This window comes from Coturnix japonica, unplaced genomic scaffold (genome assembly GCF_054131305.1).
Source record: "Coturnix japonica strain WE unplaced genomic scaffold, WE-NBRP24 Scf078, whole genome shotgun sequence".
In the NCBI taxonomy this organism is placed as follows: domain Eukaryota; kingdom Metazoa; phylum Chordata; class Aves; order Galliformes; family Phasianidae; genus Coturnix; species Coturnix japonica.
The window spans coordinates 205,076-218,368 of NW_028188981.1; the positions used below are offsets into that span (position 1 = coordinate 205,076).

General features: G+C 59.8%; 1 protein-coding gene across 1 annotated transcript; it reads right to left on the reverse strand.

Moving 5' to 3' along the window:
- Positions 1–105: 105 nt before the first annotated feature.
- ESPL1 (extra spindle pole bodies like 1, separase) lies at positions 106–12,942 on the reverse strand. The gene is made up of 31 exons (XM_015850357.3): positions 12,550–12,942; positions 11,827–11,914; positions 10,707–11,738; positions 10,462–10,566; positions 10,212–10,332; positions 9,847–9,983; positions 9,503–9,699; positions 8,985–9,227; positions 8,630–8,774; positions 8,390–8,534; positions 7,970–8,109; positions 7,749–7,883; positions 7,545–7,664; positions 7,212–7,383; positions 6,983–7,111; positions 6,720–6,876; positions 6,414–6,523; positions 4,978–6,302; positions 4,538–4,907; positions 4,278–4,427; positions 3,926–4,139; positions 3,636–3,820; positions 3,416–3,543; positions 3,220–3,342; positions 2,586–2,741; positions 2,339–2,509; positions 2,156–2,260; positions 1,934–2,046; positions 1,779–1,862; positions 1,489–1,653; positions 106–389 (listed from the first exon to the last, which is right to left on the reverse strand). The coding sequence occupies exons 2-31, from the start codon at positions 11,905–11,907 to the stop codon at positions 185–187; spliced, it is 6,663 nt and encodes a 2,220-aa protein (XP_015705843.2). The 5' UTR covers positions 11,908–11,914; positions 12,550–12,942; the 3' UTR covers positions 106–184.
- Positions 12,943–13,293: the final 351 nt, after the last annotated feature.

Below are 13,293 nucleotides of genomic sequence, written 5' to 3' on the forward strand. Positions count from 1 at the left end.
CCAAAGGAGGAGGCACAGCAGAAGAATGAGGGATATGAAAGAGGAAAAAAGAGGGAGTGGGGAGGTCGAGCCCACCCTGCCCCAAGCAGGCACAGGAAGGCCACGTTCAGTAAAGAACAGCTTTATTACCTCTGACCATAAGAACACAGCAATTAGCAATAGGAGTCGGGCACCACCCGCCATGTCACTGCAGGGCCACAGGGAGCCCATAGGCCACGGGGGCAGCCCCAGTGAGGTGTTGGAGGCGGGGGGCATTGCGGGCTTCAGCCACGTAGCGGAGGAGGGGAGCCCCGGGGCGAGGAGCCCCCAGCCAGGCCCGCAGCAAGGACTCGGCATAGCGGTCAATGTCGCGGTCGGTGACGTCCCATAGGGTGCCCAGGATGAGGGGGCTGCAGGGAGCACAGTGTTAGAATAGGGGTGAGGGGCAGCTGGCACCACTCTGACCCCAAAATGGGGAGAAAAGCAGCTGAAAATATCTGGTCTCAATGCTGCACAGTGAGTGCTTTGTGCTGACTGGAACAGGCAACACAGAGCAGAGTTAAAGAGCGTTATTGGCAATTAAGAACCACCTCTCAGCCTCTCTCACAACACAGAATTGGGAGAAAAGGAGATGAAAACACACCCGTGGGTTGAGATAACCACAGCATCTCCTGCCATGCACCATCATGGACAGAACGGTGCAACAGGGGATGACTGAGATAAAAACTGCCCTTCCTTGGGCTGCTCCTGACCCAAAAATGGGGAGAAACCAGGAAGAAAATGGTGTGGGATGAGACAGTGATGAGATCTGTCAGCAATAGAATGAGCAAAGCAATGAGGAACAGGGAAAGACTGAGTTATTGCTAATGGGCCCATTTCTCCTCAATCACTCTGAGACCCAAACCAGGAAGGGAATGAGAAGAAAACACTGTGAGTCGAGTTCACAGCAAAGAGAAAATGGTTGTGGGTAAAGAAGGTCTCTTAGTGCTGCTTACTGCCTTGGGCAAAACAGCAGAATTAGGGAAGACTGAGTTACTGCCAGTTAAAAAATACCTTTCCTTCGTCACCTATGACCCAAAACCAGGAGAGACCAAGTTGGAAACGCTTGTGGGTTGAGATAACAGGGAGGAGATTTCTCATGGCTTTCCACCTGTACAGGAACTGTTGAATCACAGCCTGAGCCTCTGACTGACCACCTGAGCTGAGCACGGAGCCAGCCATGGGAGCACAGGTGAAGGCAATTCAGGCTGGCTGCACCTCTCCTAAACCCCATTTAAGGGCTGACTACCACCGAGGAAGGATCTCTTTCTGGATCCTACACACACAGATGAGCATTCTCATTTATTTTTTTTATTATCCCTTTCTACCCTGATAATCTTCCTAGTTATACGATCTGCAGGTACCAGCCTAACCACACCACCCTGCATATGTGATTATACACCACTACAGCAACGCTAAGTGGGATTGGGGCAGGTGGAGCTGCTGCTGATGGAGCTCCCCGCTACTCACCAGCCAGCCATGATGTACTTCAGCACGATGCCTGTACCCTCCAGGCTGCCCCGCACAGCGAGCGCGGCGCTGCTGCAGCCAAAGAGCAGAGCAACAGCACGGCACTGCAGCTGGGCAATGGTCTGCCCGTCCAGCAGGCGGGCACCTGCTCCATGTCCTGCATAACTGTGAGGGAACAGAGCGGGGTGAGCAAGGCAGAATGACACCTAAGCCAACCCCAACACCCAACCCCAACACCCAACACAGACTTCCAGCACCCAACGCCACCCCCTGGCACCCCCAGCACTCACATGTAGAGATCATGCTCCAGCAGCGCTGCTTGCATCTGCTCCTGGCTGGGGACTGAGCCTGTCACCCCTTTCCAGCCTGGTTCACTGTGAGACAGGAGGTGAGAAAGGTGGGAGTGCAGATGTCCCCAGCCCTCCCTCACCCCCCGGTTCCTCACCTCTCAAACCAGCTGCGGAAGGACTGCTCAGTGCTCGACAGGTTATTCTGAGGGTTGAGGACGTAGAAGGTCTTGCTGGGGTCAACACCGCGGCACAGCACAGAGTTTGTCCGCTGCTCCAGGGAGGGAGAGGAGGAACAGAAAGGATGGAGAAAGAAAAGTCAGCCCCAGCCCAGCCAGGGGACACTGAGCCTCATGCAGAACTGGGTCAACGTCTCTCACCTTCTGTGCCAGGGCATAGCTGAGGAGGAAGCGCAGGGATGGGAGCCGGGTGATGGGCAGGTCCTTCAGGCACTTTATGCTCTCCCAGGGCAGTTTCTGCATGTGCTGCAGGAGGAGAAGGAAGGTAAGAGCAATGCAGCAAGCAGCAGAGCCACGTGAGCAGCAGCAGCGCTGGGATCTCACCTTGTCCAGCACCAGGATGACAGAACCGCCAGGCTCCCGTTTGATGTTTTTCCGCTTGTCCAGAGCCTCCTGCAAGAGGAGCTGGGCTCTGCTGGGCTGAGCTGGGCACAACCCCACAGCCAGGGCTTGCACATCAGCAGGGCTGAGGAGGGCAGCAGCATTCAGCACAACCTGCAGCAAGGGATGGGTGTGAGAGGGGATGGAAGCCCATCTTCCATCCCAGCCCTGAGCCCTAGGAGCTCCATACCTTGAGCAGGTTCGGATCTTTGCCCCTCCAGCCACACTGCTGCAGCTGAGCACTTAAATGGGCAGCTTCCTCAGCCAGCAGGGGATCCTGGGCTGCAGGGAGCAGTGCAGCCTTCCAGCAGCCCAGCACCTGCATTTCCAGCGTCTCAATGAGGTTCTGCAAGAGAACACATGGAGTCATGGGCAGCCTGAGCCCCCCAGGGGTGTGGGCATGGGGTGCATTTTGATGCTCAGAGGGCTGAAACACCCTTCCTACAAGGAAATGCTGAGGGAGGTGGGTTTGCTCAGCCTGGAGAAGGCTCCAGGGAAACCTCACTGCAACCTTTCAGTATTTAATGGGAGGTTATAAACAGGAGGAGAACAACTTTTACCACAAGTAAATAGTCACAGAACAAGGGAGAGTATCTTTAAACTAAAATAATGGAGATTCAGGTTGGATGCGAGGAGGAAATTCTGTTCCCAGAGGGCAGCGAGGCCCCAGCACTGCAGCACAAGGAAGTTCAGTGCTCAGGGCCATGGGTGGGGGGTCCTGGGCAACCTGATCTGGTGGGTGTCAACCATCCCACTGCAGGGGCTGGGTGGGCGTTAAGGTCTCTTCCAACCCAACTATACTGTGATGTTATGGTTCTGCCTGCCTTCATCCTCTGATCCAGGTTGTAGCGGCACAGCCACCAGTCCCGCTTGTCAGTGTAGCTGCTGGCTTCCTTTTGCTTCTTCTGGATGGAGTCGAAGTCTCTCAGCACTGAGCTCAGTGTGGTCTGGAAGAGGACAGGAGCTGTGATCTCACCCCTGGGCTCATCCCCACTGCTTCTCATCCAGCCCTTCCCTCACCTTGTTGTGTGCAGTTGAGATGCGGACAGTGATGGGAGCGCTGCCCCTTTCCAGCCGTGTCAGCAGCAGCGTGTCCCCCACAGAGGTGGGCTGGATGCTCACCAGGGTCAACACACACACAGTCACCCCTGAAAAAGTCACCCACAAACCTTCAGGTCAGCGCTAAGGTTTCGAGGCAGGAGGCAGCACCGTCTGGGGCTCTGTTTGCATCAATCCTCACCAGCTGGGATCTGCTGCAGCTGCTCACTGAAGCTGGTGCACGCCTGGGGCCCCAGACCTGTGGGGCTGAAGCTGAAGAGGTCCTGGAGCTCAGTGAGGTGGTGGTGACGTGAAGTAGTGTCCTCATCCTGCAGGGTCAGCCCTTGGAGCTGCTCGGCCATCTCTGCTACTGATTTCTTCTCCTTGCTGCAAAGGCAATAGGGAGGAATGCCACCCCGTAAACCACCCCTCCTTGCTGAGCCCCTTCCCACTCATGCCCTGGGGATGATGGCAGGGAGTTGTGGGACCTACTTAAGCTTCTTGTGGATGATGGTGAGCAGCTGATGGCGTGTGGTGACAGAGACGGACTCAGCCAGCAGGTAGGCAGTGGTGATGGGGTCCTGATCACCCGTGGCCAGAGCCAGGAGCTGGCAGAGCTGGCTGTACAGTGTGCCAGGAGGGCAGTGGCTGATGCAGCTGAAGGCAGATTTCAGGAACCCACGGGCTGTGTCCAGTGAGGAGGTGTCTGGAAGGGACAGAGCAGCAAATCTGGGATCAGGCAGCGAGCCCCATAGCGACCCTGGCATTCTCAGTGCCACATCACCCACCTCACAGTGCACCCAGAGCTCCCAAAACCCGACCCTGCAGCCCCATGTTTGCTCACCATCCACAGTTGGCAGCACTTCGTGCAGGGAGCTGAGACACAGGGGCTCTGTACTGCCCGGCCTCGGCTGTGCCAGGACCTGTTCACCAGCCTCCTGCCGCAGCCCCTCGAGCTCCGTGTCCATGCCCTCCTGCCTGCATTGGATTCTGCCTGTGGGATAAAGCAGATGCTTGGTCCCCTTGCTGGGGCCAGCAGGGACAACATGCAGCTCGGGGTGCAGTGAAGGCTCCCAGCAATCCCACCCCCTTTCCCCAGCTCACCCTTGGCTCCATCCTCAGAGGCTTGGAGAGAGCTGACGCTGATCTGCTCCTCCACCTTCTCCTCCTCTTTGATGGCACTCAGCAGCTCCTGTTCCTCGTCTCCTTTCCCACTCGGAGCCCTGTGTGCCACCTGCTCCTTCTTCTCTGTGCCCTCAACTCTGCGCCTCCGCTGGGGCCGGGTGCTGCTCCTGCTGCCTCTGCCCATGGAGGATCCCAGCTGGGAGCCCCCCACCTCCACAGCCCGTGTGCGCAGAGCTCTCTGTGAGCAGCTCACTGACCGTGGCATCTTGCAGCTGGTTACAGGTGCTTTGCTGGCAATGGGGCTCAGCACTGATTTGAGACCCTCATCGCTGTCATCACCAAACGTCACCTGCAGGAGGGAGACAAGGAGGTGGCAGGGCTGCACTCGAGGCTACCCGGCCTCCTCCTGCCCCACTTACTGGCAGCCGGGATCTGGTTTTCCCACGGGCTTTGGGTGCTTTCAGGAGCTGTGACTTGCTGGGTGGCAGCGAGGTCTCGCTGAACACAGTGAAGGGAGCCCTGGGGCGGAGGGGCATCACAGCCCCCTGGGTGCACGTCTTGGCTGGAGGACAGGATGGCTTGTGGCGCAGGGTGCTGGGCTCCACTGCCGGCCGGATCACAATGGGAGGCACCTCACTGTCCAAGTCACCCACAGCAAAGACATCCTTGTTGCCTGTGGTCTTGGCTTTCTGGCTCTTCTTCCCTCTGCGTTTACATGCAGGGGATGCCACAGAGCCCCGTGCACGTGCTTTGCTGCGGGGACTGGCACTGGGGTGCAGGGTGCAGGACGTTGTCACTGCCTTAGCAGCAGCAGCGGGCAGTTCTGTGTCGGAATTGCTCGCAAGAAAGGCATCATTGATATCTCCCACCGAGGGGGGCTTCTCTCTCTGGGTCTTCTTGGTTTTGGGTTTAAGCACAGGGGCTGCTGTGGTTGCTGCTTTGCTTTTAAGCTTCTTTGATTGAGCTTTGTCCATCTTGGGCACGGCCGCTGCTGCTTTGGGCTCGGTGGGGCTCAGCAGGGCCGGCTGCCAAGCCCAAGCAGAGGCAAAGACACTATCCACGGAGCCTTTGTGCTTGGCAGCCAAGCAGCAAACGGCAGCCGTGGCTTTGGCAAGCAGCAGACTGGCCCTGGAGACCCCCAGACTGGGCAGGTGGGGGCTGCAGGATGCCAGGAAAGACAGAGCGGCTTTCAGGTGCTCCTGCAGCTTCTCCTCGGGCCAGGCACCAGACAGGCTGTGAAGTGCCAGCGTGGCATAACTAGTGGCCACCAGATCATCTAACAGCTTCAGTGCAGGTGCCTCGTGACTGCTGCCCAGCTTGTCCTGCAGCAGGACAGCAAAGCGAGGGCCCACGGTGCCGCAGCGCTGCAAGGTGACCTGGATCAGCCCCAGCCCTTCTGCTGCACTGCCGGCCGCCAGCTCGACCCGCGCACAGCAGAGCAGCCAGCGGAGGCAGAGGGATGACAGGGTCAGGTCAGAGCAGAGGCAGCAGGGGCAGGCGGTGGGGTGGGTGAGGAATGCAGGTCTTTTCTTCTTCTTGGGTTTCAGTTGCGGTGAGGAGCTGAGCTCATCTGCTTTCTCCAGGCCACTCACCGTGGCCACAAACTCCAGCGCAGGGCCCTTCAGAAAGCCCTCATCTTCCGCAGGTTGCTCAGAGCCCTCATCCTGCTGCTTCCTACCCTCCAGTTTGCCCTTCCTGGGCAAGATCTTCAGAGGGCCTCGCAGCTTCTCATCAGCCTCGAACTCTGCAGACAGAGATGAGGGTGATTTGGGGAGATGCTCCAGCAGCCCCCCATTCACCTAAGCCCCAGTAGCAGCCCTCCTTCTCTTTGCCTCAGCCCAGAGCAGGGACTCACTGGTGCCGGACTCCAGGAGGAACAGAGCCTGCTGCAGGTTCCAGCGGCTCAGCTCCAGCTCGTTCTGCTGCAGCTCCAGCTGAGCCTTCAGCACCAGAAAGGAAGCACACCTAGAGGGGGGAAAAACAGCCCTCAGAGCCCCAGGAAGCCACAGCTCAATTCCCAGTGCTGTTCAGTTTCAACTGGCCCCAGGGCAAACATTAGAGGAGCTGCTTGCTCCAGATCCAACTGCAAAGGGACCAACCCCTCACCCAAGGGTACCCCCCATGCCCAGGGATGGGGCTGCCCCCATCCACAGTCACTCACCATCGGACCGCTTGCAGTTTCACAGCCAGCTTGAAGGCCTCCAAGCAGAAGGTTTTGGCTTTGCACATCACCTCCACCCTGCTGAGGAGGACCACCAGGCGCTCGGAGCAGTCCAGCAGGTCAGCCAGCACCTGCCACTTCTGCAGTACGTTCTCCCCTGACAGGAGGGACACGCTGCTGACAAAGCTGCTCCTCCCAGTGATGCAGAAGGAGCACACGTGTCCTTCCAGCTGTTCCGTGGCCCACAGCACCCATCCACTCACCACAGTCTATGAACGGGATGTCTGTTATTGACTTGTGGGAGCCCAGCATGTTGCTGCCCATCAGGAGGAGGGTGATGCCACGTAACAACTTGTAGGCTTCGCTCAGAGCTGTCTCGGGCGTTTTCCAGCCTGCAATGAGAGCTGCTGTGGGCACTGGCACCAATTACCTGCCACAAAACCCAGCTCTCCTTCCCAGTCCCAGAGGATTCCCAGCACCTCGGAGGCTCACCCTGCTCGAAGATGTGCTGCCTGAACTCTGGCAAGAGCTGGGTGGGTGGCAGGCTCAGGTAGGTGGCGGTCAGCTGCAGGGCTTGTGCTTGAAGCATGTACCAGACCTTGGAAGTCTTTTGCAGAGCTGGGTTCTGGAGCACCTCCAGCAAGAGGGCAGTGCCATCTTTGATCTGCAGGAGGCAGTGGAAGGAGAAAGTCACTGTTTGTGGTCCAGGGATCCTCCGTGGCCTAAGGCTGACCCAGGTCAGCAGCAAGAAGCACCGACTACCAGGCAAAGTTGCCGAGGTCTCCTTTTGCAGACAAGACAAAAAAGGGCTTTGGGGAGACTCACGCGGTGGCTGGCGCAGTACAGCTGGCTGCGGAGCACGAGACAGGTCTGCTGCAGCAGCAGGTAGAAGTCGCTGTCCCTATCTGCTCTCTGCAAGCAGGACTCTGCCTCTTCCAGGAAAAGCTGGAAGCCAAGGGGTCAGTATGAGGGCTGGGGCTGCAGGAACAAGCCCAGCTGCCCCCCTGTCATCCTCCCTATGGTGCTTGCCTTGGCGTAGCCGGGGCACTCCAGCTGGAGGAGCAGTTTGGTGACCTGGCAGAGAGCTCTGGCTGTGCCCAAATCGTCCCCGAGTGCTGTGCACAGGGCTCGTACCAGCAGGTAGCTCTCCATGGCTTGCAGGGGCTGGAGGCAGGAAAAACCCACAGTATGAACAGGGACAATGCTGCTGTACTGCTGACCCTGTGCCTCCACAGCCCCAGCAGCATTACCTTGTCCATCAGCCTGTAGAGAGCTGCTGTGACACAAAGAGAGGCCACGGTCTGCTCTAGGCTGCGCACAGCTGGGACACCCTGAGATGCCAGCAGCTGCTTCCATAGGGCTAAGGCATCGTCCAGGTTCTTGGACTGAGCTGTGGGCACAGTATGGAGTTGAGCAGCTTTGCCACAGCACTAAGCCACCACCAGCACCGCCGCTGTGTGCAGGAGGAAGGCACTTCCAGCAATGCCACCACCACCCAGAGCACCCTTCCCTGCTCACCATAGAGCACCTCCTGGCACACTCCTCCCCGCCCACATCTATCCCACTGCCTCCCCTTCCTCAGGGGGTTAACCTCACTCCCAGCCTAAATCCAGGCACCCCAGAGGTGCCCTCCATACAGCACAAGTGACCCAAACCCACTGCGCTCTCACCCAACTCTGTGACCAGGTTGAAGGAGATTCCACTGTTCAGGAAGGCGTCCTCCTGCAGCTTGCTTTCATAGTTCAGGTCATTGGGCTCAAAGTCTTCCAGGATCCTCTGTCCCAGAGCTTTGACTCTCTGCTCCCTTGCTATGCCCTACAGCGGGTTACAGGCAGCAATGATGCAAGTTAAGGGGCACTGCAGACCCCCTGCGAAACATGGGGACACGTTTGGGCAGCCTCCCCACACACCTCCTCCAGCTTGGACTCCAGGGTACAGATGTAGAGCCAGAGCAAAGCCTGCGCCCGGTCATCGAGGAGCTGCTCCTGGTTCTCATCATTCCTGGGCACCAAGTCCAACAGCCGCAGTGCTTCATGGACAGAGTCCAACGCAGAGCTGTTGGAGAAGAGAGCTGAAACATCGCCTTCTGCCCCCAGAAATGACACACTACACCCAAACCACCCCAAAAGCAGCAAGCACCAGAGCAACACTACTCCCATCCCTTAATACTCCAACCCCTTCAGTCCCACTGAGATCCCTCCAAAGCTCCCAAAGGGTTTTACAGGGACACAGGACACAGGCACCCTGCACGCCCGTGGCACCCACCAGTTGATCTGCTGGGCATAGTTGTGGTAGCACAGGACCTGAGCCAGCTCCACCAGGCTGGCAGCGCGCTCCTGCAGGCGGCCGCTGTCCTCGGAGCAGATCTCCAGCAGGTCGCACAGCACGTCGTAGCGTTCCTGCCCCGTGTCCGCACGGATGCTCTTGTAGGCCCTCAGCTCAGCAAAGAGCACGGCTACCAAGGTGTCTGTGTCCAGGTGCTGAGCAGACAGCTCTTCCTTCAGGGTCCTGGGGAGCAGAGCTGCATGGGGATGTGGTACAGAGCTCCACTGTATCACTTTAATCACAGAATCACAGCACGGTTTGGGCTGGAAGAGACCTCAAAGCCAGACTGTGCCCTTCCTCCTCACAGCCCCACTTTAACACTTAAAGGCCACCCTCGGGTGTCCCCAGAGCCTTCTCCAGGCTGCCCAACCTCAGCTCCCTCAGCCTTTAAACGCACAGGATGCTCAGCACAGCGTGGCCCCCCCACACACAGTGCAGCCCACTGATCCGCTCCTCACCTCAGCCTCAAGTCCTCCGCTCCTCCCTGCTTCACACTGTCCACTTTCACTTTGGCCCAGAAGCTGATGGGCTCCGCCAGCAGCTCCCCGATGCGGCCCCGCAGCGATGTCAGCCACAGCACACAGGATGCCAACGCGTTCTGCAGCTGCCCCAGCTTGCGGTAGCTTTCCACCTGCAGCCTGAAGCATCTGTGCAGCTGCAGGGAGAGCACAGGGGAGAAGCTTCAGAGCCCTGCATGTCCAGCAAGCCCTGTGGCTGCTCCCCTTCCTGGGGGAAGCAGTTGGTTCCCATCCTCTCCATTGCTCCTATTGCAGCTCAAACCCTTTGGCACGGAACTGCCCACCTTTTCGGGGGGTATCTCTGGAAACCTGAAGGCATCTATTTTCTTCAGCCTCTTGCAGATGAGCTCAGAGATGGAGCTGGCTTCCTTATGAAGGTTCTGGCTGTAGAAGATGTACGTCAGCTTAAACACGCACGATGCTGTTGAGGGGAAAATATGAACAATTGAAGATGTGTTGGGAAGGGACTACCCCACTTGCTCCTCTCCCAGCTGCAGACCAGCCCCGCAGCCACACGTGTTGGGAGGCAGGAGGACTCTTCTCCTTTGGTGCTCCACAGCAAACAAGCAGGGGAAGATGTTGAGCTGCGTGCAGTGTTTGCCCCAACCCAATGCCAAGGAAGCAGGCTTGGTGCCACGAGGACACTGACCGGTAAGGTCGAGGTATTTGACTTGCTCCCCCTGAGGAAGCCCCTCCGGAACATCCAGCATCTGCATCACGGTGTCCCGGCAGCCTGATGTCAGCTGCTGCTGCCCCGACCACCCAGACACCTGAAAGGGATGCAGTCAGAGGGATGGGGGTCCCATGAAGAGCCCTGCAGGGACTGAGGGCACATCTCTGGGGCAGCTCCAGGAGCTTCTGTGAGCCTCATTGGATGCTGCCCCCATCACCAGCAGTACCTGGGAGGAGCGGAAGGTATCGCAGGCAAAGCTCGTGAAGAGCTGGAGGCTGCGGTGCAGCAGCTGCTTCAGCACAAGCCGCTGCTTTGTGCCATCAGGAGGAACCTGAAGGAGGAAGGAGAAAGTCAACTGCGAGGCCACAACAGCAGCATGACCATTGGGGAGCAGGACACTGCTGGCGGGGCTACAAGGCCTCCAGCGCTCCTAATTAACAGGAGAGCTCTCATTAACCCCCAAAGCCTTACCATGGCCAGCAGCAGGCCAAGGACACGGCAGTGCCCTTCCACGAAGGCACAGAGCTGCAACACATCCTCCGGAGGCAGCGGCTGCTGCTGGCTGCTCCTGGCACGTTCACTGAGGGACATGGTGACAAGTTGGCAGCCCTCAGCCAGCACCCTGAGGATGCGCCCCGAGACCTTCCCTGCACCACCCAGCGCTGCCGCTGCCTGCGCCAGGGCCGGCCCTGCTGAGCCCACCTTCTGGGCCAGCACCCGGCTCAGCTGCACGCCAGCTTCCAGCAGGGCCAGGGCCTCGCTGCACACCTTGGAGCCCCCCAGGAATCCTCGTGCATCTCTCACAGCCGCCTCCGCCTCCCCATAGCAGCCACCCCTGCAGAGCTGCCGGCACTGCTCCAACAGCAGCTCCAACAAGCAAAGGGCCTGCGGCAGAGAGGGCGGCCGCGCCATGTCCTCACGCAGGGAGGTCAGGACACCCTGCAGCTCACGGCCAAGGCAAGACAAGGACGGAGCCTGGGAGGCTTTGGAGAGAGTGGAGGCCACAGCCACCAGCTGCCGGGCAACCTGTGAGGTGAAGAAGGGCGGCACCAGGGGCAGCGCGGCCCCCTCCTCATCCTCCAGCAGCAGCACGAAGCGCAGGGCCTGCAGGCGGTCCCGCAGCGTCCCCTTGGTGCCCCACAGCGTGGAGAAGCAGCTGTGGGCAATAGCACTGAAGTTGGGTGACGGCGCGTGGTGCTGCTGGTGAGCACGGAGCTGAGCGAGGATGAGCTCCGCTGCCCTCCTGCAGGCGTCACGATAGCCATGGGCAGCCATGTTCTTCAGCAGGTGGAAGAGGATCTTCTCCAGGTACAGAGGGGTCGGCGGGGCAGTGCTGCTGCTGACAAAGCCCCTGCAGGCTGCCTCGGCCAAGGCCATCACTGCGTTGGTGTGTGTGAGGTCGCAGCTGGGCTCCCCCACGCGCTGCACGCAGGCCCGCAGGATGCGGTCGCACACTGTGCTCTGTGCACTGCCCTGCACTGCTGTGCTGCTGGAGAGGCATTGCTGTAGGGGAGCAGAAAGAGGGAACGAGTGTGCAATCAGGGGTCGCTCAGCAAAGAGGTGGGACCCCCCCCAACCCCCCTCAGCTCACCAGCAGCTCAGTCAGCAGCTCCTCTGTGCTCTCCAGGCTGGCGGTGCGGGACACGAAGTTGGCACCTTTGAGGCGTTTCATGGCAGCACTGGGGGGACAGAGGTGGGGGGGTGAGGTGAGAAGGAAGGGGAAGGGGGGGGCAGAGATGCCCCACTGCGTGAAACCCCCCCAGCCTGAGCTCCCATTTCCCACCACTCAAGGGCCGCCCTCTCAGTGCTCAGGGACCCCCTGAGCCCCATTCTCCCCTCTCTCCCACCCCCCCTCTCCACCACCCCACAGCCCCCCAGCGGCCCTCAGGTATCAGACCCCCCTCTCGCCCCCAAAAGCCATTCCTTAGGGCACACATCCATCCCCCCCACATCAATCCACCCAGCAGGCTCTTCTCTCCCCCCCAAGGTTCGCCAATCCCCCCCATTCCCAATCCTCAGCCTCCCCAAGGACTGAAGCCCCCTCTGTGCCATCAGCTCCCCGTTTCATTGACCGCAGCCCCACACCCAGCCCCACTCTTACACCACCCGCATCCTAACGCCCCAGACTCCCACTGCCCCCCCCCACCCCCACCCCGGGGCCTCCTTAAACTCCCCCCGCACCCGCTCCCTCCAACTCCTCGTTCCCAGCCCCCAGGGCCCCGCAGGCTCCTCCATCCCTTCTCCCCCATCCCTCCTCTCCCCCCACCCCCCCTATAGGGACCCAAACCCCCCGCTCCCCCCGGTTCGGACTCACTCCGTCCCCGCCGCCGCCGCCTCTAACTGAGCTCCAGCCCCGCCACGCGCCCCATTCAAGTCTGTCCCGCAGCCAATCAGCGCGCAACGGGGGGACGCCGGGACTTGTAGTCCTGAGCTCCGCCCCGGGACCGGAACCGGGACTGGGACCGAGACCGAGACCGAGACCGAGACCGGGACCGGGACCGGGACCGGGACCGGGACCGGGACCGGGACCGCGACCGAGACCGGGACCGGGACCGGGACCGAGACCGAGACCGAGACCGAGACCGGGACAGGGACCGAGGAAAGCGGAGCGGGTCGGGCCCGGCAGGAGGGGCTGTGTGAGGCTGGAGCTGCGGAACGGACCGGAACAGAACGGACCGGAATGGAATAGAACGGAACGGAGCTCCGCCGTTATGGGGCTGCGCTGCCGCCCCGTCCCTCCCCTGCGCTGCTCCGTCCTTGGGATGTTGTCGCTGCTCAGCGCTGCCCACACAGCCCGGACGGGAGGAACGGGCACACAACGTGTGATAACGTGTCCTTATCAGCGTGTGCTGCTGTATCCACTGCAGAGGGAACTGGATGGGCCAAGGTTAACGGCACGAGTTTCAATAGGACCAATGTCGGGTCCTGCATTTTGGTCATAACAACCCCTGGCAGCCCTACAGGGTTGAGGTGTTGTGGCTGGAAAGCTCCCAGATGGAAAGGGACCTTGTTGTGCTGATGGACAGTGGGCTGAATATGAGCCAAAAGGGCCAATGGC

Bases quoted from the DNA above. Each gene is read 5' to 3' on its own strand.
- ESPL1 (XM_015850357.3), bottom strand. From the start codon at position 11,907: ATGAAACGCCTCAAAGGTGCCAACTTCGTGTCCCGCACCGCCAGCCTG. The intron at 4,428-4,537 runs GTGAGCTGGGGA...TTTATCCCACAG, and splicing joins CTCTGAGGATGGAGCCAAGG to GCAGAATCCAATGCAGGCAG. The intron at 2,261-2,338 runs GTGAGATCCCAG...CTCCTCCTGCAG, and splicing joins TCATCCTGGTGCTGGACAAG to CACATGCAGAAACTGCCCTG.